Source organism: Diadema setosum, chromosome 2, assembly GCF_964275005.1.
Source record: "Diadema setosum chromosome 2, eeDiaSeto1, whole genome shotgun sequence".
Classification (NCBI taxonomy): domain Eukaryota; kingdom Metazoa; phylum Echinodermata; class Echinoidea; order Diadematoida; family Diadematidae; genus Diadema; species Diadema setosum.
In genome coordinates, this window is record NC_092686.1 from 8,562,114 (window position 1) to 8,588,694 (window position 26,581).

The 26,581-nt window shown below is 38.0% G+C and overlaps 1 protein-coding gene across 1 annotated transcript in view; it reads left to right on the plus strand.

Annotated features, from left to right (window-relative positions):
* The window catches only part of LOC140239518 (mitogen-activated protein kinase 14B-like), a 48,372-nt gene that overhangs the window by 19,869 nt on the left and 1,922 nt on the right, over positions 1–26,581 (plus strand). The window contains exons 2-9 of the mRNA XM_072319354.1: positions 6,942–7,074; positions 8,025–8,195; positions 9,638–9,715; positions 17,894–18,008; positions 19,988–20,059; positions 20,807–20,886; positions 21,962–22,086; positions 24,269–24,396. Coding sequence (XP_072175455.1) covers positions 6,942–7,074; positions 8,025–8,195; positions 9,638–9,715; positions 17,894–18,008; positions 19,988–20,059; positions 20,807–20,886; positions 21,962–22,086; positions 24,269–24,396 — 902 coding nt within the window. The remainder of the gene's footprint in view (positions 1–6,941; positions 7,075–8,024; positions 8,196–9,637; positions 9,716–17,893; positions 18,009–19,987; positions 20,060–20,806; positions 20,887–21,961; positions 22,087–24,268; positions 24,397–26,581) is intronic.

Here is a 26,581-nt window from a genome sequence, read left to right on the forward strand (position 1 = left end):
GCAATTCTCATGAAAGAGTCACATACAGTGTAGTATTTCTGAACTTTGTAAAGAAACAGTGATGTTAAGGCCCGGTCCCACTGCACTTACGGATGCAAAGAGGATGTAAAGCGTACAAAAAATCTTGCCATCCGTTGGAAAACGCTACGAATCCGCTGTGTACCCATCGCATACGTGTTTCATCCGCTCTATCCATCGAGCATCCGTCCACTGTGATTTCATCCGCGCAAAAAGTTTTAAGCTGCTTAAAATTTCTAGAACGGATGAACTTTCCGCTGTGTACGATGTAAATCCGCGACATACGAGCAACAAACGTTGTATGTCCGTGCGGCATCCCTTAAACGTCCGCTGCATCCTCTCTGCATCCTCTGGGCATGCTCACAACTCACATCCGCTGCAGCTAAAAACGGAAAGAGGGAGGAAAGATATGGTACGTGGAACGTCTTTACATCGTTAATAGCACGTTAATAGAAAGGATGTAAGCGTATGCATCTCGTATATAAAGCATTTCGAAAGCATCCCCTCTACATCCGCTCTGCATCCGCTCTGCATCCACTCTGCATCCGCTTTTTCTGCTATGCGTCCGTTTCGCAATTATCTCCGGTAACCCCTTCGGAGCTGTCATCCCCTTCCATCCGCTTTCATCCGCTAGGCTTCCGATGAACATCCGTTTAACATCCCCGCTACATACTACCCACGTCCGTTCTATTTCCGTTCTGTTACCGCCAATTTTCGCCAATTTTGTCAATTTCTGGAGCGGATTAAAGCGGATGAAGCCATCCTCGAAATTTTGCTCGTCCGCTGTGTCCTTTCTGCATACGCTTTGTGTCCGTCGGCCAGTGGGACCGGGCCTTTATCTCTCGTATCTCTGAAGATATTATACTTTAGATAACATGATGAAATTTTGTGAGATATTACTGTAGGTTTTTTGCTGTGACATGGCATTGGCTGCTGCAGAGAATAGCTGTAACAGAAGATTCCTTTAGACCTGGCACACGTACAACTGTACAGCAGGTATACTGTATCATAGTAGAAAAAAGAAATCCACAAAATGTAAATGATTTTTATTGTCTCGCTGATTTTCTCTTTCCCTGAGAATATTTTTAAGCGCAGTGAAGTCACTGTTTGCGGATATGTGTACACGTACCATGTATCAATTTGCAGCAAGTCAAGAGGAAACACCAAAGGAATGAGATATGAGCTACAGTAGGCTGCATTTATCATCTTTCCCCAGTTTGAAATGGTTTTCCATACCCACTATCAAAAGTCGTTTCCAAAGTCCTTTACAAACGCCTTCCAAAATAAGTTGTGTTTATCAGCTCATCACCAACACAAAAACTGGCCATGTCACTACGCAGAGGCTCTGCATTGCGCCGTTTGACCCTAGAATCCATCACGAGAAGGGGTCATATACGGCGAGCGCAGTACAAAGTCATTTCAAAACAGCTTTGCATTTATCTCGCTTCTAGAAATATCTCTGGCTGAAACCTGTTTGGAAAGCACGAATTTTCAGTTTTCAAAAAGGCTTTCTGAACCCCATAATCAAAACAGTTTTGTGTTTATCATCTGTAAAAAAAAGTCCCAGAAAGCTGTTTGGAAAACCTGTTTCTGCTGAAAAAAGGAGTTGATAAACGCATCCTAGTTATATCGGTCTAATTCTATTCCATCCCCATTTCCTGAAATTGTAATGGAAGCAGGCATACACTTATACCCCTTTCAGGTAATCGTGGATGCGGATAATAGGAGCACAAGTCGTAAAATTTCGATTACATGAACGGGAGAGGAGTAGAAAAGTGCGCATTATTTTTATGCTGCTATTGTGCGCATAATTGCAGCATGAGGAGTAGATCGAGAATACATGAATGCGTTTTACGACTTATCCGCACTAACATTCCACAGTTCGGTCAAAGGTCACTTGATTTCCCGCACAACCGCTGATTGCTGAGCTTGAGCGCGCGAGAGGTGTGCATACACGTGAGGATATTCACCGGAAACATTACGTCATTATAGAGGCGTGCGCCGTAACCATGACAAATAACTCCGTCCTATGATCCTTCGCACCATTATATGAACGGGCGCTCGTAAAAGTAGTCCGCACTTCATGGGATATATGAACGCGATTTTGACTACTTCATCCGCATTATTTGGATGCGGATAATTGAACCGCGATTACCTGAAAGGGGTATTAGACCCTGTTTACAGTGAGTGAAAAGGCTGGGCTTGGCCGCGACCAAGCCCAGCCTTCTTCATTTCAGTGTTTTACAGATTTTTATTTTTGCAAATTTCAGGAGTCGGGTGTTATTGATGAATTTATCAACGTGTAAAATTATTGCTTAAGTAACTCTGATCTCAACAGGAATGTGACATGCATGCGTACGTGTACAAGTGTACATTTCTTTGTTCATTTTTGCTCTCCATGATTGGGAGTTTGTCTGCTCACAAAATCTGAGGACCTAGTAATGTCCCTCCGACTGTCAATGGCTCTTCATGATTTAAAGGTACTAGCTCACATTTGCAAACCCACGAAAATCAAAACTGCATAAAACAGGTCCAATATGACTTCAAGTACAAGTTATAACAGTAACATACCTCACCTGTCACTCTTTGTCTATACCATTCGATAAAAGAGAGAAAATCATCGTTTTAAAATCAATTTTCAAACTGGGTCAACCCGACCCAAAATCAAATTACGAGCGCGGGCTATAGCTACGTACATTGTACATGTAACACGTACGTGGACCGGAGCTAGCGAGCGTTATACGCATGCATACGGATTACGGTGCATTTTCATTTATTTTTATGAAAGTAATGGACTAATTGGAACGAAATTTTGCACAGGTGTTACTGCAATCATACCCAAACTCCATGCTAACTATGAGACCAATTGCTGCAGGTTTACAAATGTGGGCTAATACCTTTAACCAGGTGATGGCGGTTTGATGCAGTGAATGATGACTGGTGTAATATGACTGTTTGTCACACTCATTTTGATGCACTTGAACTCTGGAGTCTCGGAACCATAAATTATCATTACTAGTTAACATCATCATGCAGATAATTTTATAACTGGATATTGAGTACTGGGTTGTGTTTATGATGTGTGCTCCTTATATAGTATTTGGTATCCTACAAATGAGGAGAGAGGTGGTTATATACACTGACCATGCAGAAATGTCACTGTAAAGTTCAAAATTAATGGTACAATGTACAGAGTCGGTGTTTAGGTAGGCAGATGCAGAGTGTGCTTGACCTGAGCCACACTCCATTCGTATGCGAGGCCTCGCAGAGAACAAATTATGCATGCAGGCCACACTAGTAATGAGTGTGACGGACAGTTGCATTGCTTTGTCAGCCTGTGCATTAAACTGCCATCACTTGATTAAATACACTCATTGTAGTATGAGGAGCTATCGGTGAAGTCCTTCCAAATACAAGTCTGTGTGGGAAAGTTGTTGTTGTTGTTGGTTTTTTTTTTGCATTACGAGAGACCTAAAACAAGTCTTAATGGCATTGTTTACCATTTGCAGATGAAACAAAAACCCAGCATTAGTGCTTCAAAGTAGTTGTAAAATGTTAGGGATAGAAAAAATAAATGTAAATACTTGAATCAGTATAATCAATAGTAGGTTTTGTTAAATGTGAACAATAGTTATAATTAAAATGTTTCTACATGTAGACAAAACCATAATATCGTACATTATTCTGTAATGTTAATGCAAATTACACCACATAATACTGTGCAAATTACCATCATATTTAGAGTGGTCATTTAAAGGGATGATATAGTTTTGGTTGAGATAGGACTTCAGGTTTCTAACCTACAATTGTATTTGTGAGATAATGAGAAACCTCTTATGAATCATGAAAGAGCATATAAGGCTAAGAGGAATTAATACTTTATTTAATGAAAATTGGTTTTGAAATGGGTGACATCCTGATAAAAGGTGGGACTCACCTTTTTGATGGGATCACTTTGTTTTACTTTGTTTTTCGATATCCCAGCCATTTCAAAACCAATTTTCATCAAAGAAGCTTTGAATTCCTCTGAGAATTGTATGCTCTTTAATATTTTGGTAGTGGTTTCCAATTACAGTACCTCACAAAGTCAAAATCTGAACCCCGCTCCCCATCGCAACCAAAACTACACGTATACCATCCCATTAAACTTGACATGAAATATGTGATTATGTATGTGAGATTTGAGTGTGAATCGTGTCATGAAAAATCACTTATTGAACAGTGATGTATTATTCAACGAACACACTTCCAGTGCTTTCCCCGAAAGGAGCTACACAATATATATGCACATATGGCCTGTGCTTTGAATACCAGAAATATCATGATTATTTCATGAATGAGAATGGCACCAAGTGAATTGCTATCTATTACTGTGGCATTTTGCCAGTGAGCATAATGCCAACAAATCACTGTGGTATTTAATGCCCCGGTTTAAATTCAAATGTTAATGCATGGACCAACAGATGATGCTTTTAATACCGACTGGACATTTCAGACAAAGTGCCCATGTTTTTATTCCAGTCACAGGTTACATAATTGAATGTGACATTCAGTAATTAGTAATAAGTATGCCACCTGTGTAAACAAACCTGACACGCCATACGTGACAGCGCCTTTGACCGCTTCATTACCTGAGCATCTGCTTTTCAGCTGACCCTTTATGAGGTGAAACTGCCTACAAGTGTAGTCCTTCAAAGAAATCATGAAAACTTGAGGAAAAATGTGGCCATGCTTTAATTTGTACCAAATTAGGCACTACAAAAATGCTCCATTGCTGATGTTGTTTATGCCAAAATGTTTAACACGAGAGAAATTATCCAGCATCGATTAAGATGATGGAGTTTCCAGGGAAAACAGAGTCATTTCTCGTGTCAGTTCCCACTGAGAGACTTTGATACCAATGCCAAAAAGTGGGGAAAAAAAACAAGAACAATGAAAATTAAAAGACATGTACTTTAAAAAGTCAGTAGCAGGGACATGTTGTGATGGGAACGGAAAAAGTGTAAGCTTACACATGAAACATTTGATAGATGCAAGTACCAAATTGATGTCAAAAAAATGAGAGGTTGACACTTTTAATGCCAGCACCAGTTGATGTAAAGAAATGGTCTTAAGGTCGTTTTAATATGTTGTTCTTTGAATAGAGTGGTAGAATAAATAATTAAACAACACCAAAGAAAAAAAAATGGGCAAACTAGTCCTAGATGGTGTCGGGATTTGTATACACCTAATTTCTGTACATCATTTCTGAAAGTGAAATGTTAATACAGTAGCACACTTACTGAAATTTTTGTGTTTAGAGACAAGTAGTAAAGCATGGACACATATTTTTAATACACACAGCTCATGCCATAGATTGCATGCATGTAAATGAACTGCATGATTTTTCATTTATTCTGAAGGCCATTCAGAAAACTATTACTGCCCCAATATGTAAACCTGTTCGGTGAATGCAGGATGTGATATCTTTGTTAACATGTGTGTTCATAACTGCAGTGTGGAAAAGTAACCCTTGCAGTATTAACTGGAAGACCCAGATCACCAGAAGTGGTCGTATGAATATTATGATTACAGATGTATATCAAATGAGATGTATCCACCTTTCAAGTACATGGATAGTAGTGGTTCTACAACATTATAGCACAAGATTTAGTGTTGTGATAAATGTGTCAATTGTAACTAATTGAAGTGAGTTACTCTAAATAAGATGATTTATGAACAAGAATTGAAATTGAATGAAGCAGAAGATGTGTAGGGATGTGTAGGGATGCTGGTTCAATGTGGGTTGGTGTCATACCTCAGACTGCCTTAAATTGTATCATGGTTACATTCATGTACACATGCAAGTTGTATGAACATCACCTGAGTCCCTGGAGGAGAGATACATACCAGGGTATTCCATGGATGCATGTGACATCATTCTGAGTCAGCCTTTCCTGGTTTTGCATTACATGATTGTACTCTGACTTCATTATTTGGACATCAAGGATGAATAACTCTTCTACCACATACCCTCCCCACCCCTTCCCCCCCCCCCCCCCCCCCCGTCCATCCCTCCCTTCCCCTCCTCTTCCATCCCTCTCTCTTCTTTTACACATAGACAAGAATAACTTGTCTGTTATACAATTGCTCCCTTCCTTTTAATATCTCTCCTTTTCTTTTACTTGATCTGTCTGTCTGTCTATCCATCAATCTATCTCTTTATCTCTCTCCCCTCCATTATCATGGCATGATTGGTTAATAACTGCTCTGCCATACTCTCTTTTCTCCTTCTTTTTTTTTTTTCAGTCCCTCTTCCTGTGTTACTTCACCCACTCCTTCTCCACACACTCCCATTCTAATGTGGTATTCCATCATCCCATATTGTTGGCTTTTCAGTTTCTATATTTTTCTGTTTCATTTCGCATGCCTTCCCCTGTACTGCTGTGCCTATATATCAACAACCCCTCTTTATAATGATCTCTCACTAGTCAGAAGAGACTTGTAATCTACCTATCCACCTATCTATCTATTTGTATCTTTTGATATGTTCATTTCTCTTTGCTGTCAATTTGTCAATGAAATCACTTTTATCTGTATCTATTCCCTACAGTGTAAGTTCAGTCAAACCATCCAAACCTTCCAAGGGAGACAAAAAAAGTGGTCATTATAGACAGGTGACCACTATAGGCAGGGGATTTATAGCTTTTTGCTTGGAGGGAGAGGGGGAATTGTTTTTAATGGCCATATACAGAAGGTGGCCACCATAAGAAGGTGGCTATGGCAGGTTTGACTATACTTGTTGGTAGCAGTTTTATGTGATTTAGTTGTCTGTATTTCCACACATTTGTATCCCGTCAAAAAAAAAAAAATAAAATAAATAATAATAATAATAATAATAATAATAATAATAATCTGTGTTATTTTTCTGTCTATGATCACAGTTCTGCTGCTGACATGAAGAATGGTGGCATGAGAGTGGCCATCAAGAAGCTTGCCAGGCCTTTTCAGACCGCCATCCATGCCAAACGGACCTACAGAGAGCTCCGCCTACTCAAGCACATGAAACATGAGAATGTAAGTTCATTTGTTTTGTGTTATTGCGAGGTCTGAGGAGATATTTGATTTCAAGTCATATCTTGATTTGTTTGAATCCTTGCAATTTTTGTCACTGTAACTGAGATGCATAGTGGAGGATTAAGTTTGTATTATGTGACACAGAGAAGATGAAATACTGATAGCTTCATGAAATATACCATGTATTCGTCCTTCAATTTTCTGAAGACACAAAATGTGCACACAATGAACACCTCCCACAGACATACACACACACAACCATACAGTGATCAACATCTATACACATACATTAACATATACCAGCAATTAAAGGTCAAGATATGTACACAGCTCACAGCTATCAGTTAAAGGGTATTATTGGTCATCAAAGTTTGAATTGCCTATTGTTTGTTATCTTCAGAAATATTGAATGCATAATTTGTGCAAAGTGCTGTATCGTACACATCAATCATTCATGTCTTTCCCTGAACGGGAGTGTTGACAAGGTGTTGATTAAAAATGCATGATCTCCACAATGTGTTGTGATATTTGACGCAAGGCAGGATCATCTTTGTCCTGTGCCCTCATCCCATCCCCATGGTGACCCATCTTTCTGTGTCTTCCTTCAACATCATCCCTTCCTCTTCTCCTTGCTTCCTCTTTTTTTTTTGTATCTTCTCATCTCTGTCCTCATTCATCTCCTTTTATCTCTCCTTGTCCTCTTCTCATATTCTTCTATTCTTCTCATGTCTCTTACCTGATTGTACTCTGCTGCTTTTATTTTCCCCCACTCCGGCCTTTCATTCTTGCATCTCCTTCCCCCTGTTATGTTTTGGCATCATTCATCCCCCCTCCCCCTCCATTCACTTTAATTTGCCTCTCTCTTTCTCCTCCTTCTTCTTCTTCTTGTTTCATTATTCTACTTCCTTCTTTCCTTCCTTACTGCATTCCTGCACACCCTACAATTGTAGGTCATCAGCCTGCTGGACTGTTTCACTCCCAGCATGTCCCGGGGGACTTTCGTGGACGTCTACTTTGTGACGCATCTCATGGGGGCGGACCTCAACAGCATCATCAAGTGTCAGACGCTAACGGACGACCACGTCCAGTTTCTCATCTACCAAGTGCTGAGAGGCCTGAAGGTGAGTGAGTCATCCCTGTCTCCGGCATCCGGCTTCTGTCTCGAGGGGGGCCGAGCAAACGTGGAGATTCGATTTGTAGATCTTCCAGTGAAGTCGGCCGCAGCGGCTTTCATGTGGTCTCTCCACTGTGTGCAAGTCGGCAGCATTTTATGCATCTACCGTTGAACAAGCACTTCTTATGAGAATGCCAAGGCTGTGTCCATCCAGCACACTACCTGACTGTGCGATGTATTTCAATCTGTTTTATCTTATGTCTTTCAATTTGTTCGTCGTCATGCAAATCATGAAGTTAATGTTGAAAATTGTTGTTATCACCCTAATCATTAGACAGCCACCCACTATAACACCTACATTATATACTGCTGTTCACCAGCATAGTTGTGAGAGATACATGTTGTCTGTATGTGCCCCTATTGTGGCTTATCTCCGAGACAGGACGAAACTGATTTGAGCAGGATAACAAGAATGTGAGAGGACATTAAAAAGTGTACAGCTGATTAGATTGATTACTTGTGCCATTAACCTAATGAGATACTTTGTACAGCATCATTTTCACCCTTTGTTGTCTCTGCCTCACCTGACTACGTGGATCTCCCGAAAGAATCATAGTCTGCTCTTTCACTTTTACTTTAAAGCACAGTATAGAATTAACGCACAAATCTGAGTGCATCAGTCGGAATTGCGTGCATAAGGTAACTATGGAATGCTTAACCTCGAGGCGAAGCCCAGTGGGTTTAGGCTGAATCCCACAATTACCACATGCACACAATACCTACGGATGCTGGAAAAGACATGTACATCATCTGTTTCGTAGAATGGGGGACATTTTTCTCACAAAAAAGAAAACAAACATTTTTTATCATGTTACCTGATGGCAAATTTACTGGATGCATTTCTTTTTGGCTTGCCATAGACAAAGCCATGCATCTATTAATTACTGGATGCATGGCAAAAGTACTGGATGCATGGTTTTCCAGCCAATTGGTGTCTCTCACTTAATGCGCAAGCGCTTGCTTTAATAGTGCGCAAACTCGTGCTACGAATGCGTGATAAAACGTTAACAGCTGGGCTGTCCTCCAAGAGGTAGCGTGCAGCCAGTAAAAATCAACACACGGCTCTCGACCAATGATATCGCATGATTTTTGCTACCCATTCTATAAAAATATTTATTCTTATTGACTTGTACTGTAAAAGTGGATATTTTCGCACGACCAATTTTTCGCACTTGGCCGGATAAGAAAAGTTTGACGTGTTTTTAATTTTGCGGAAACAAGACATCACGCACAGGAGCATATGGCAAGCAAAAATATTTGCGTGCTTTTATTTTTGCGCTAGTTTCTGGTTGCGCGAAATGCGCGAAAATTTCCACTTTTACAATATCTTGTCATATTCACAAATGTTTCACATTTTTTGTACTCTCTCTCCCTTTTTTGCCCCCTCAGTATATACATTCAGCTGGTGTTATTCATCGAGATCTGAAGCCAAGCAACATTGCCGTAAATGAGGACTGTGAACTCAGGGTAAGAGTGCAGATTGCTCTGCAGCCAGAGTATGAACTATTTTCCCTGTAGACAGATTGCCTATTAGTGTGTAGAGCAGGTTGGACTTTGGACCAATGCGTTTATGTCGCAATCCAAGGTGTATTGCTTTATGGAAATACCCGTTGATGCAATAAAGTGTACAATCTTTAGTGCCCTATTTAGTCTAGCAGCCAGAAAGGGTCCCCGTGCACCCCCCTAAAACAAAATTCTACGATATGTTCGAAGATCGTCAGAACCTGTATTTTCTGAATCCGGTTGTCGCCAGCGGAAAAAAAGGTTGCGCGCGCGTCTTATTTGCATATTTCTAAGATGGCCGCCGCCCGTTGCTAGGAGACGGATTATTTTTGAATAACTTTATTTAGGAATAACAAATTACCATAAAAATGGTATCATTTTGAAGAGAATTAAATTTCCTACAAGCTGATACCCCATTTGATGGGATAAATAGTTGTTGTCATGAAATATTAAGGAAGGAATTATGTTTTTTAGCATTTTTCTAAAAAGATCCGGAATTTGGTTATAATGTTCTTTTCCATACATCTAATATGCATTTACAAATAACATTTGAAATTTCCTAAAATTATCCCCCAAACATAGCTATTATCATGTGAAAACAGCTTTCCTATACACCAATTCCTTTAAAAGTTACACGACATTAAAGGGGATAAGGTTCAATAGGTTTTACAGCAATATTTAAGGGTTATAATGTCTCCGCGCGCAATTGCGTAGGTTCTGTATGTGGGGTTTGTTGTAGATCACTGCTATCTATTGATCAAATCTCATCGAAATCGGCGAAGAAAGAAAGAAAAATTACACTTTCTATTCCTTATATGAAATAAATTTTTTTTTTCTATTCTGTGTTACCAAACTCAATCCATTCAGCTTCCCATATGAACAGTTTCTTGTCTTTTTGGATTCCCTCCAAAATCACAACTTATCTGATATTAAAAAGTTAAAGAAAAAAATTTGACGTGACAGTTTCCTCTTATTGGAAGATTAAAGTGAAAAAAAAAGAAGAATCTTATGCTAAAAGCCCTAAGAAATAAAGAACTTGTTAAATGGCCTTTCAGAGCTTAAAATGAAACATGGCTATCTTATTTTTTCATAACAAAATGAAGGGAAGTATCTGTGTAGTTCATGTCGGCCCATACTGGGTTACTATTCTTCAGAAATGGTTCCCGTGCACCCCCCCCCCAAAAAAAAATCTACGATGTGTTCGAAGATCGTCAGAACCTGTATTTTGCGAATCTGCTTGTCGCCAGCGGAAAAAAGGGTTGCGCGTGCGTCTAATTTGCATACTTCTAAAATGGCCGCCGCCCGTTGCTAGGATATGGATTATTTTTGAATAACTTTAGTTAAGAATATCAAATTACCATAAAAATTGTATCATATTAAAGAGAATTAGATTTCCTACAAGTTAATACCCCGTTTTATGTAATAAATAGTTGTTGTTATGAAATACTAAGGAAGGAAGGATTTTTTTTATACATTTTTCCCAAGAAATACAGATTTCAGTAATGTTTTTTCCATACATTTAATTTCTGTTTACAAATAACATCGGAATTTTCCTTAAGTTAAACCCCATAAATAAGTATTATTCTGTGAAAGCGGCTATTCAATACACCAATTTCTTAAAAAGTTACATGACATTAAAGGGAAAAGGTTCAATACGGTTATACAGAAATTTAAGGGTAATGTCGACGGCCGCACTTGCGTAACGCGTGTAATACTATAATAATCATTGCAAGTATGAGACCCTATCACTTCTTACATCCAAATTATTGATTAAATATCATTAAATCTTGTGGAATATGAAAACAAATTAAATTTTTTATTCGCTATCACCTTTGATCTACTCAGCTTCACTTTTAGTTTACGTCTTTTTTCATCAAATAGAATGAAGGCCTTACGAGAGGTGTAATTTCATGACGGCCGAAACGAGCTTACCTGGATAGGGGTTTCCAACATATCGATATTAATCAAACTTCTCTTCATCAACTCTCATTCTTCTGATCATCTTCACACACATACTCACACCTCCAGTGTCGCACACAGGCATTCATGCAGGGAAATGAGCTCAGTCATGAATTTCGTGAATTTATTCAATACGCCATTAATGCATTCATGGAACATCAAACTCGAATGCTTTATTTAGATGTCGAAATAAGAGTTACATGTCTACCGCACAAGTGAAATATTTCTCACCATGCTCTAGCATGAAATCAATTTATTTTTTTAAGATAAGATCGCACATACGTGTTCTCATTCTTTGGTGGTTCGCCTGATGGTTTTTAAACATATTGCTCATACGTTTATTATTGCCAAGAAAGTAATAGATAGATTACAAATACCAAGGAATGGCATTGATAAAAACGAATAGTTGCAAGTCAAATCCAGTCGCTTTCAAATTCTGTGGGTTTTTTTTTTTTTTTATAAAAAATGATTTCATGCACTTAACTTTATTACATGGGTTGATTTAAATGCAATACAATGTAAACTTGGTTGTTAAATCCGTTAGGAGTGACTAATAATCAATATCATACAAAAATGAGAGAGAGAGAGAGAGAAAAAAAATGTTATGGTTAAGTAGACCTTATTGCATGGATCTATAAAACATGAGGGAAATGTCTGAGAGAACATTAACTATGCATGCGTGTATGTATGTATGTGTGCATGTATATACTATAACTATGTATATATAATATATCTATATCTATATATAAATATATATATATATATATATATGTATATATATCACGTTTATATTTATGCAGGTTTGTATACTTTTGTGTTGTGTGTGTTTGTGTTCAAGGATGTATGTGTATGACTAATGTGTTAAACATTAGACATATTCAGAGTGTAAATGTTTAACCACAACGAATACAATATTTTCATGTTTTCCACAGAAATTAGTTGCTAAAATGATTTGAAGTGTATCTGCTATAGGCGCATCTGACGTGCAATCCACTTTTAGAGCGCATGTAAGTTCCGCTGGAATAACATTTTAACTCCTGCATGAATTAAATACACCATCCAATGTTTTCAGATAGCCATGCCCTACTCGTCCGCCGGTCCTTTTTAGATAGAGTAACTATAAATGTGCATTATCGATACCCAAAAGATTATTGACATTGCACGTTAAACACTGTCACTAGGTTGCCATTGTCGCGAGTCTCGATATGCTAATACATGTATACTATCTACCACAAATCGATTCTTAGTCTACGAGTGACCGTGGTGATCTTATCATGGCTTATCACATCTTGAGGTCTATGGTGGTAATCGTGTTGATCGTAGAAGAATTATTGGACTGTTCGAAAAATTACTACGATCAACACAATGTCTTTGACTGACATCAAGATTTGATTATCTGATGATCAGCACGATTAGTCCCCGAGTAAGACCACGATTTCGGGCGAATCGAGAAAGTGGACCCAGCTTAGTGAATTCCACGAGAGTGGTAACGTACCATAAGGATAATCAACACGACAGTTTCAATACCGTACATATCAATATTTACATATCTTCAAAGATTACTTCACCTATGTAATCTAGATTCTTTTGTATGCCTCCGCCAAGAAGTGGTGCCGGAGGCATTATGTTTTTGGGTTGTCCGTCCTTCCGTCCGTCCTTCTCTCCGTCCGTAATGAATTTTGCGGACAGCGTAACAAAAAAAAACAAAAAAACAAAACCCTGAAATTTGGCATGTATGTGTATTGGGGGTGAAATTCTGCCTATCAACTTTTGGGTGCACATGCTCAAGGTCAAAAGGCAAAAGGTCGAGGTCAAATGCTTAAAATTTCACTATTTCCCTCATATCTCTGCAATGCCTAAAGATATTTTCTTGAAACTTAGTGTATACAGGTATTACCCAATTAAAATTCGCTGGTAAAAGTTTGGGGTGATAAGGTTAAGGTCAAATGTGAAAAGGTCAAGTGAAAATGTTAAAATTTTACTTTTTTTCTCTGTATCTTGGATATTGTTCAAGGTATCTTCATGGAACATAGTATATATTATGCATGTACTGACTGGAAGTGATTATCTAGGGAATTTGGGGTTCATGGGGTCAAAGGTCAAGGGCAACACTTCAAAATTTTACTATTTCCCTCATATTTATGCAATGCCAGCAGGACTTTTTTTTAAAACTTGGTGTATGCATGTATAACCCAAAATAGAGATTCTCTGGCAATTTCTTTTTTTTTTTTGCCAAAAAGGTCAAAGATCAAAGATCAAGAGAAAGTGCTGAACTTGCTTCTTCCTCCATGTCTCGGAAGTGGCTCATGGCTTCTTGAAACTTAGTACATATTTATGCATGTTCTGCCTGACAGTGATTCTCTTATGAATTTTAGGGTCAAAGGCTAGATGAAAATGGTAACAATTTTCTACACAATACAAAAATTGCACTTTTTCTCCATACCTTGAAAATTACTTAATGCATAAACTTATGAAAGGGCCAAAGTCAAGTTAAAGTCCTAAAATCCCCAAATACATGCTCTCCTATTCATCCAATTAGACCTAGGTCAAGGAAGGTGACCATTTTGAATTTTGAATGGAAACAATGTCATTATCGTTTTCAAATTCCCAGTAACAGGGCATTTAATCTTGTTGCTTTCGCGTGGCCTTTCTTTCTATAATATACAAGAAGTAAATTTGTTATTGATTTCAGCAATAACAAATTTGGGCCCGTTTATCTATATCATGACGAACCTCCGGAATAACGAACCTTTGGGAAAAAAAAAATGAACCTTCGGAATAATAAACTGTAACCAATATTGTTATATTGTACAAGCTTTAACGCCGACATCTATTAACCTACTATATTATTATTACTACTTTCACTCTTTGAAAGGAAACACGCCAACAACCAACGACACAACAGGAATGGAAACAATGTCATTATCGTTTTCAAATTCCCAGTAACAGGGCATTTAATCTTGTTACTTTCGCGTGGCCATTCTTTCTATAATATACAAGAAGTAAATTTGTTATTGCTTTCAGCCGGCAGCATAGCTTTCGATGGTTTGTGATATCATTAGAATTAAAACATTGAGCTCTCCATAGCTGACAATTGTAAAGTAGTAGCCCGCCAAAGTTGGATTACCTTTTTTTGATACGCACTGTATAACCTGGAAAAAAAAAAACAGATTTATTGGGTTTTTATCAATTGTACATTATAGCCACTCATATAATGATGTATTGTTTGAGTTAGTCTTCGTACACCACTTAATTACCAACTGCTAATAATAGTCGTAATCTTCGTTGTAATATTAAACTAGAAATGTCGCTATGACGACTGGTATGCCTCCGCCATAATGCATGATTCTCCTAATAGGTCTATAGTACATGTGGACAATGTGTGATTACATTTTCACAAAATTGGCAAAATATTATAATGGCATGTTTGTCACAAATGTGTTGAATGGTCACCTTCCTTGACCTAGGTTTAATTGGATGAATAGGAGAGCATGTATTTCACTTGATCTTTGACCTTTGACCTATCATAGATTTTTTTTTTTTTGGGGGGGGGGGTGCACGGGGACCATTTCTGAAGAATTTATGATGTAACCCAGTATGGGCCGACATGAACTACACAGATACTTCCCTTCATTTTGTTATGAAAAAATAAGATAGCCATGTTTCATTTTAAACTCTGAAAGGCCATTTAACAGGTTTTTTATTGTCCCCGCCGAACGAGTTCGAGCAGGGGACTATGAAACGGGCTCCGTACGTGTGTGTGTCCGTGTGTCCGTCCGTCCGTGTGTCCGTCCGTCCGTGTGTGCGTCCGTGTGTGATCAAAATGTTCAAAATGCTACTCCTTCGCCATTTCTGACCCGATTTTGATTCTGTTTGCTTTATATGATAGCACTACATGGGAGCTTTGAAACTTCTATACAGAATTTCAGTTGTGACCTTTGATCTTGACCTTTGACCTATATTGTACATTTTGGTTCAAAATGCTACTCCTTCGCCATTTCTAACCCGATTTTGATTCCGTTTGCTTTATATGATGGCACTAGGTGAGGGCTTCAAAACTTGTACACAGAGTTTTGACCTTTGACTTCTTTGACCTTTGACCTTGATTTTTGACCTATATTGTACATTGCCTACAAAATGCTACTCCTTCGCCATTTCTTACCCGATTTTGATTCCGTTTGCTTTATGTGATGGCACTAGGTGAGGGCTTCAAAACTTCTACACAGAATTTTGACCTTTGACTTCTTTGACCTTTGACCTTGATTTTTGACCTGTATTGTACATTTTGCTACCAAATGCTACTCCTTCGCCATTTCTAACCCGATTTCGATTCCGTTTGCTTTATGTGATGGCACTAGGTGAGGGCTTCAAAACTTCTACACAGAATTTTGACCTTTGACCTTGATTTTTTTACCTATATTGTACATTGGCTACAAAATGCTACTCCTTCGCCATTTCTGACCCGATTTCGATTCCGTTTGCTTTATGTGATGGCACTAGGTGAGGGCTTCAAAACTTCCACATAGAATTTTGACCTTTGACTTCTTTGACCTTTGACCTTCATCTTTTTACCTATATTGTACATTTTGCTACTAAATGCTACTTCCGGCGGGGACATATATTACGCACCGCGTAATTTCTACTTTTCCTTGTTTCTTAGGGCTTTTAGCATAAGATTCTTCTTTTTTTTCACTTTAATCTTCCAATAAGAGGAAACTGTCACGTAAATGTTTTTTCTTTAACTTTTTAATATCAGATAAGTTGTGATTAATTTCATGTTCTTGGAGGGAATCCAAAAAGACAAGAAACTGTTCATATGGGAAGCTGAATGGATTGAGTTTGGTAACACAGAATAGAAAAAAAAAAACATTTTTATTTCATATAAGGAATAGAAAGTGTAATTTTTCTTTCTTTCTTCGCCGATTTCGATGAGATTTGATCAATAGATAGCAGTGATCTACAACAAACCCCACATACAGAACCTACGCAATTGCGCGCGGAGACATTATAACCCTTAGATATTGCTGTAAAACCTATTGAACCATATCCCCTTTAATGTCGTGTAACTTTTAAAGGAATTGATGTATTGGAAAGCCGTTTTCACATGATAATAGCTATGTTTGGGGGATAATTATAGGAAAATTCAAATGTTATTTGTAAATGCATATTAAATATATGGAAAAGAACATTATAACCAAATTCTGGATCTTTTTAGAAAAATGCTAAAAAACATAATTCTTTCCTTAATATTTCATGACAACATCTATTTATCCCATCAAATGGGGTATCAGCTTGTAGGAAATTTAATTCTCTTCAAAATGATACCATTTTTATGGTAATTTGTTATTCCTAACTAAAGTTATTCAAAAATAATCCGTCTCCTAGCAACGGGTGGCGCCCATCTTAGAAATATGCAAATTAGACGCGCGCGCAACCTTTTTTTCCACTGGCGACAACCGGATTCGGAAAATACAGGTTCTGACGATCTTCGAACATATCGTAGAATTTTGTTTTAGGGGGGGTGCACGGGGACCCTTTCTGGCTGCTAGACTAATTGCAGGATACTTGGTAGTAGTAAAGTTTATTTTGTCCAGTAACATGACACCCAAACTTTTTTCGGGCAGATAAAATAATGTGCTACTTGTTTTATTATTTTTTTTTTTTTTGCATTTTTCTCCAAAGGAGGGAATACTTTGGGAATGAATATCTTATTGTTCTTGATCAAGGATTCTGCTAATTTTCTTGTTGTTAGTTGTTATCCACTTTATGTTAATATAAAAAATTAGGCAACATTACCTTGCAGAGGGTTGTATGTGGTCAGAACTACCAACAATTTAATAGGTACGTGGGACGAGCAGTTACAAATGTCTTTATAAGTGCTGTTTGTGTGGGATATTAATGAAAATGATTATGACAAAATGTATTTTGGTGAGAAAATACTCGGTGAAAGCATACACAATACAATTGCATCGAAGATTGCACTAGCTTTAATGAGTGAGAAATTATATAGAACTGCTTCACCTGCAACCTTTCCTTCCGTGCTACAAACCAGTATTTCATGAATATTTCATAGATCTTCATAGAGTCAAAATAAAGAACAATGGGTGTACAATGTAATGTGCAAGTTGAGAGTTTTTCGTTTAACCGTGATTTCAATATCTATTCCATCCCCATCTCCGCCAGATTCTCGACTTTGGGCTGGCCCGCAGCAGCGACGACGAAATGACGGGATACGTGGCCACGCGGTGGTATCGGGCACCAGAAATTATGCTAAACTGGATGCACTACACCGAAAAAGGTTGGTGTTAATTTCCACAAACCAAAATACCCTTTGATTCTCTCTTTAAAATTTGTTAGGGTTACAAGAGTACAATTTTACCGTTTTCATCATAACATTTAGTTTGCATTGCCATGGAGGAAACAGAATTTTTTTGGGGAGAATGAGAGGAAATTCTGTAGGCATTTTTATGCCTCCGCCACGAAGTGGTGCCGGAGGCATTATGTTTTCGGGTTGTCCGTCCGTCCGCTTTCGTTTACGCGATAATTTGAGTAATAACTGGAATTTTACCAAACTTGGTCCAAGTATGAAATATGATGGGGCAATTATTTGATTAGATTTTGGGTGAAATCGGCTGAAGGTCAAAGGTCAAAGGTCAAGGTCAAATCATGAAATTGTATCCGTTTACGCGATAACTCAAGACTGGATGGAGCAAATTTCACCAAACTTTGTTGGAGGATGATGTATGATGGGACAATTACTTGATTAGTTTTTCAGTGAAATGGGACAGAGGTCAAAGGTCAAAGATCAAGGTCAAATCCTAAAATTTATCTGTTTACGTGATAACTCAAAACTGGATGAAGCAGCTTTCACCAAACTTGGTCCAAGGATGATGTATGATAGGACAATTAGTTGAGTAGATTTTAGTGACATTGGCAAGAGGTCAAAGGTCAAAAGGTCGAGGTCAAATGCTACAAATGTTGCAATTTCCCCCATATCTATGCAATGCCCGAAGGTATTTTCTTGAAACTTGGTGTGGACATGTACTACTGCGTAAAGATTCTCCAGAGAGAGTTTCGTAAGGTCAAAGGTCAAAACGTCAAAGGTTAGGTGAAAATGTTGCAATATTACTTTTCTCTCAAATGCTTCAATGTATCTTCGTGGAACTTGGTACATATGCATGTACTGTCTGGCAGGGATTATCTAGGGAATTTAGGGGTCATGGGTCAATAGTCAGGGGTCAAAGGTCAAGGTCAACTCCTCAAAATTTTACTATTTCCCTCATATACTAGTATATGCAATGCTTGCATTATTAGTTTCAAAACTTAATACATGCATTACCTAATGGAGATTCTCCGGGAAATTTCCAGCCAGAAGGTCAAAGGTTAAGGGTCAAAGGCCAGGTTTCAATGCCCCCCCCCCAAAAAAAAAAAAAAAAAAAACTATTTTGTACCGTCATCACACTCTTTCTTCGTACCTTGGAAATTACTCATTGCATAAACTTTCCCAAAATTCCCCAAATATGTGTACCTGCACTCTTAGAAAATTATAGCAAACCCAGTTCAAGACATTTCTGACAAACCTGTCATTTCAATATTTTGCCAGTTATGTGAAACTGGCATGGATCACACATTGTGAAGACATTGTACTATATGCCTATTGGGAGAATCGTGCATTATGGCGGAGGCATCAGTCGCCATAGCGACATTTCTAGTTTTTTTCCTCAAATATTGTTATCTTGACAGTCAGAAAGGTTACTTGAATATATTTGATTTAGATGTAAACCACTTCCATTCAATATTTTGAAGTCCCCAAAAGTTTTGCTGATCCCGTTGGGCAATTGGTGAGAATTGCACTGGTTAATTTTGTCTTATTTGTCGTGTAGACTACCTGAGCATGCAAGAGTGGGTCTCTGCTGTCCTTCCTATTTATTTACTACCACTACTTACTACTTATTTACTATCCCGGTCTATGAAGCCATTGAACCTGCATAATACGTTATTTTTGTTACATCATTTCTGTACATAATTATGTGTGAGTTACATTTACTGGACGTCCCAGTCAAGCTTTTCAAAGCTTGTGATGATCCACACAAATGTAGATGACATATTCCATGTACAAGTTATGTGCACATTTGTGTATAATGTATGCATATATGCATTTTGTGGATAAGTCAAATCAAAATATAATAAAAAAAAAAAAAAATCACACCTGTATACATCTGAGTTGATGCATACTGAGATGATTTTACCCACATTTGATTTTTTCTCATATTCTAGTTGACATCTGGTCCGTCGGCTGCATCATGGCCGAGCTCATATCGCAGAAGACCCTCTTCCCTGGCAACGACCGTATCCTTTCAAGCTGCACCTACTCTTTGCACAAAGAGACTCGACAGTTAGCATTTTGTGTATCTGAACACAGGCAGTTGTGCTCATTGACTGAAGCGCCCAAAATTTGACAGCCTTTCATTTACTCTGCACCACTTCTGTTTCATTCATTTCGAAACAGCTCTGTTCAAATTAATGTGATGCATTACTGTAAAGCAAGATATTTTTGCGGCATGAAATTTTCACAAATTGGGGCCAACTGCCTTTTTCATGGCATAAAATTTTCACAAATTGCTACTGGCATTCAATGCATATAGTATAGACAAAAAATTTCATGTGCATTTTAATTTCTCGAATCTCAGTTCTCATAGAATTCACGAAATTAAAATGCATGCTAACATTCCTGGTTTTACAGTATAAATAAAATGCAACTGAAGCACGCTGGTATAGTTCAGTTCTGTGCACATCCTCTATAAAATGAAAAGCCTCTTAAATTGGCTACATTTTTTCGTTTATTTTGATATGCAGCAGTTGTGTCAATTACAAAGAAAAAGTGATAGTAATCAAATTTGATACAGAACAAAAACACCAAATGATACATCAATTAGATTTTATCTGAAATTAGTACATGTCACAGTACATAAGCACTTCAGGCACTGTGAAATGTGAATATCTGTGTGAGAGGCATTTGAGAGTGTTTTAACAAAACTATGGAGAAGATAGAACTTGCAATACAAATGTACTGTTCTTAACATTATATCCATCCAGATATAGACCAGCTGAACAAGATCATTGGTGTCACTGGAAAGCCAGATGATTCATTCTTGCAAAAGATTGAAAGTGAAAGTGTGAGTATTTGTTTTTGTTTCTTTGTTTTTTTCTCCCAACCCGTCCATGCAGATGATGGGCAATTATCCTGCCGAATGGATCAGATAACATTATCAGTAAATTCCTTGTTTAGCCATTTCAAATTATAATGAGGAAAGACAACAAACGCACACACACAAAGAATAAACAGTTTGTACATACAGTCTAACCTCAGTTGTTTGGCCATGGCAGAACCAGCATCCAGTGATGAGGCCAGATAAGTGAGATGTATTCAAGTTGTATTGGGGCCTCTCTACCGTGCTGTTATGCCACTAATCATTTCATTTTTCATTTCATTTCATTTTATTTCATTTACAACAATACAAAACATTTACATACACATAAAAACACAACATCATTTCACTGTGATAACGAAGAAAGATACTGTTAAACAATACTATGCTTCAACTTTCTGGTGATATTGAATTAGAATTAGATTGATGAAAATGGAAGAGATGTGCTGAAAAGCCAAGCTCGTACTTTGCAGTCTCCTCGTGGGCAATATAACTAATTACTGAACAGAACTAATAACACCAAGGAGGCAAGTTGCTTAATTAGAGAAAATACTGAGCCAACAGTGGACCACTCCCCGATGTGCTACAAAAGCGTACTGTATCATACCAGAAGTTGGCACAAGAAGAGTGCACAAAGCACGCACTGGGCCATAATACAAAGAGATGACTATATTTGTTAGGGCCACCTGCAAGTGGCGTAAGCGCACCAGGTGCATGACCCAGTTTGCTACAAAATGTGTGAGCCCTCTGACACAAGTCCAAAAATGACTCGTGAAGTATGGCTTTCTCAACAGAGTGCTCACTCAAACACTCCAAATCTGGCATGCTATGGTATTGGCATAGTATAGTTTGGTTCACTTTGGTTCACTTTTGAGCAATCGAACGCGGCCTTTAACTCTGTATGTCTGCCCTTCTCTTACTTCTTTTCGCACCCCTGTTACTGAGTATCTATCCATTGCTTTTTCTCTGTCTGTCTGTCTGTCTGTCTGTACATTATATGTTGCTTTCTCATGGATTCTCCTCTCATTTGCTCCTTTTACAGGCCAGGAACTATGTGATCAGCATGCCGCACCACCCCAAGACGAACTTCGGTTCCATTTTCATTGGGGCCAACCCCCTTGCTGTGGACCTCCTGGAGCACATGCTGCATCTGGACGAAGAGAAGAGGTAGGGAAATGTCTGGAGGAGAAGACAGGTCCTCCACGGTAGATCATCATCATCATTATTATCAACTTTAAAGGGATGGTACAGTTTTGGTTGAGATGGGGGATTCAGATTTTAACTTTTCGTGAGATAATCAGAAACCACATGACTTATGAAATGATAAAGAGCATACAATTCTTAGAGAAATTAAAAGTTTATTCGATGAAAATAGGTTATGAAATGGCTGAGATATTTAAAAACAAAGAGGTCGTAATAAAAGGTTAGACCCACCTTTTATCAGGACTACTTTGTTTTACTTTGTTTTGGATATCTCAGCCATTTCATAACCTATTTTCATCAAATAAACTTTGAATTCCTCGTAGAATTGTACGCTCTTTAATCTTTCATATGTGGTTTTCGATTATCTCACAAAAAGTTCAAATCTAAATCCCCCATCTCAACCAAAAGTAAATCATCCCTTAAGGAGCCTTGTGGACCCCATTTGTTCACTTTGATTAGCTCGCTGGTGATCTGTAATTCTACACAGTTGTGCCAATGTTGTTTTCTGTCAGTGTGATATAATGTTTAACCCTAACTAGGCCGGGGGGGGCCCTCAGAGGCCCCCCCTCGACGTTCCGCGCGATGTATCGCCAACGTGAAAAGCTATTGCCGCAACGTTTCATGACTTTTTTCTGTCGAGTCTCCCGCATCTTTTGACACCGAATTTGCGATGCCCAGGCGCGCGGTTCCTGAAGTTTCGCATAAATATGTACATGCATGTAAGACCAAAAATTGCTCAAAAACGTGAATTCGTGTACAATTTCAATGGAAACTGTGCTTACAGTCAAATTTCATAAAAGCATGATTATTTTGGGGTTTTATTGATTAAAATCAACTAATAACATATTTTCTTGTTTGGAACAATGTCGCGGACAAGTTTCATCGAAAAAACAATGAAAAACATAAAGTCGAAAAAACAAAGAAATACATAAGAAATTAAAAAAACAATAAAATACTTAAGAAATTTTTTCGGATGGCTCAATTTTTTTCTCTTATATTTGCTTAGGACACTAAAAAGAATATTTACATCAAAATATGTGCCCATTTCGAGCTTTATTTAGTGATTTATACCAAATTGTCTGATTTCATGCATCATTATGCATAAATTAGCATAATTTAGCATAAATGACAATTTTTTTTTTAAATCTAACTTCGTAGTACTTTAGATTACATCATAGGCAATGTGTGTGCCAATTTTCGTCGCAATCGTGCGGTCGACAGCCGAGATCTGGAGGGGGGGGGCCTGGGAGGCCCCCCCCCCCCCCCCCCAGGCTCTATGATCTACCTAAATAGCCCGGCCTAGTTAGGGTTAATTAAGCCATGTATTTCGCATGGTTTTTATTGGTGCAAATTTCACATGTCAGTTGCTATTCTTAAATGTAAAACCTTGTGGAAATATTAATTCTGATCCTGACATGAATGTGAAGTGCACACATTCACTGAATGTGTACTGGTATGCAGTACACTGTACATGCATAAGGTGCGTAATGATACTTTATAATATTCCACAATTGTCTGTGAAAGTTCTCAGTCATCCAGGTAAAATATCTTATGAACTGTATCAGTAAATCTAGTCAACTGGACTGAGTAGCGATGTTTCACATCCTCTCTGTGATGCTTCATCAGACCGACTGATCATTTCACACAATTACAATATATTCCACAATTGTGAATTTAACCGTGCGTGAAGGTATAGGTAACTCCTGATTGGCAAAAAAAAATTGGACTAGCTAAATATATGGCATATACAGTTTGTTTAGATGTGAAGCATTATATCAGTCCACTCTTCACTAACTACAGGAGGGAACCAAGAAGGCTCCTTTTCATATGCAGCTTTTGTGAAAGGAATCCTAACAACGAAATGCATTAACTGTGTATTTTTGAAGAGAGGGCCATGTTACCAGCCATGAAATAGTTGTAATTTGAGATCTTCCTGATTTTGTATTCAAGCCATTTCTCCATATCAGTGAAGTGAAAATAGTTACAATAAAGTTGGGTCTCCTCGCAAATTTCATTCATCTCAAGTCCAGATGCTAGGATTGACTTGTGTGTGGTTTGGAAATATTTTGCAGCAGGTCGTTTTGATGCCCATTGTTTGTATTTCCCACATTATCACTTGGTTGTTGTTTTTTTTCACTAATGCCAGATTAAGTGCAGCACAGGCTCTCACTCATCCGTACCTGGCCAAGTACCACGACCCAGATGATGAGCCGACGGCTCCGATGTTCGACGACGGCCCCGAGTACAGTGACATCACGATAGAAGAGTGGAAGGGTGAGTCGTGGATGAATCAAAGGTTGAAAGTTTTCCTCCTCCTCTTCGTTCTCCTTCTCTTCCTTCTCCTCCTTCTCATTCTCCACCTACCCTCCTACCAAATATGTCCTCTCACCTGTAAACTGCTATCATTTCCAAAAGTTGACCCCCTTTTCATGGTCATCTATCTTTTTCATCTTCTTTTCCATTAAATTTAGTGTAAAGTTTTACAAATGTACAGCTCTTTTTTTTTTTCTGTTTTTGTTTACTATTTCATGTTACCTTAGTAGGACTAACAGTGTCAATAACATCTTGAATGCAAATTGAACTTTACCAGAGCCCTTATTTTTGGAACGATTTTAATAAATCAAACCATACGTCTTTTCACTGTATGAACCTTGCCAGGCTATTGCTACGGCAGAACAACGAAAGTCTTCATCAACAACTATGTTGATGTGGCTAAATTTTGTATCAGCTAGCATCGATTTCAACATAGAACCATAACATACTGTACATTTACAATATTTACAACTACAATGTAATTGAAGTTAAACTTTCCTACTGAAATTTTAAAGGTAGGGAATCCCATTTGCATGCCTTAAATGAAGAGTTGTATAAATACAGTGGTATGTTGAAGAGAGTGTCATTTTAGAAACTCCCATAAAGTATTGAAAGTGGAAGGTAACATGTAGTACATTTTTATTGACCGTTAGATTTTGAATTGAATTTTTTTTCGGGGCTCACCGTAAATTCCAGTACATTACTAGGCTACCTTTGCAGACCCATGCACTGCATGTGTGTCCATCATGTATATTTTGTGAAGAAAGTTCATCAAAACTTACAAACATTTCTATATACATTCTTGCCACACACTCTATATGTTATTACATCAGCTCTTATACTTTTAGATTTGTGTTTATAGATAAAAAAATACAGAAGACTGCAACAAAAAGGCTTAAGTGTGGCTGACACACAGAACTACTGAGTAGTTGAGTTTTGTGCATTATTCACATTGTAGATAACTGTTGACTTCCAAATTTCTCAGCAGTGGCCTAAACAAGTCCCCTGAGGTTCATATTTAATGTTTTGCTGCATTTTGGGAGGTCTGTAAAAGGTATCCCCTACCTTTAAGGAGTTTATCCAGCCCCAAAGCAAGTATTGTTTTGCCTATGCAGGCCAAAAATACAAAAAGTTATTTTTGACATTGATGAGGTGCATTCTTATTTCAAGATTTTGATTAAGAGTTAGATTACACCATAAAGAAAAAATGAAATATGTGACAGAGTCAATTGTTCACAATTTTTAACGTACCTTGTTTTTTCAACTCATGGCCATCTCGCCCTAGTCACAGATCCCACCTTTCCAGCATCCTCTAATCTACATTCACTTATTTCTACCCATTTAACCATCCATCCATCTATCCATACATTCATTCTTTTCCATTAACATCTTTTACTATCACATATTTCTCTCCTCATATCTGTCTATCCATCCACCCTTCATTCATCCATCCATTCATCCATCCATCCATCCATCCATCCATCCATCCATCCATCATGATCCCTCTTCCAAGTCTTGCATCTTTTCCGTAGCCATTCCTCTCTTACCATCCCTCCATCCATATCTCTGTGCCCACCCCTTTCCTATCACCTGTTTCTCCTCTCATATCTGTCCATGCGTCCATCCATCCATCCATCAACTCCTTCATTCATTCATCCATCCATCCGTCCTACATGATCCATCCTCCAATTCTGGCACCCTTTCCATATCCATTCCTTTCTGACTATCCCTCCATCCCCATTGAATTTCCATGACCCCTCTCTTCATTGCTGATTCTCCGCCAAGCATGTCTGTGGGGAAAAAAAAAAGCAAAAACAAAATGTGATCATAACTTACAGATGCTATTCAAATCAATACAGTGAAAATGACCTTAATAATCTACACTTCATTACTCTCCAGACCATATGGTTCATCCTTTACGTATATGTATGTGCTTATGTGCATGTGTTGTTACATGCAACGAGTGATAGACTGTCAAAATGTAGACACGTGTAAAATCCTTGTTTTTGTTCAAGAGACCACCATCATGATCATGTGATTGTTTAAAGCAATCATCAGCAGTATTTTGTCAACATAAAAAAGTATTCAAATCGTTTATTTTTTTTATGAAGATTTTGACATAAGCATGTAAGTTTGTTCCGAAATA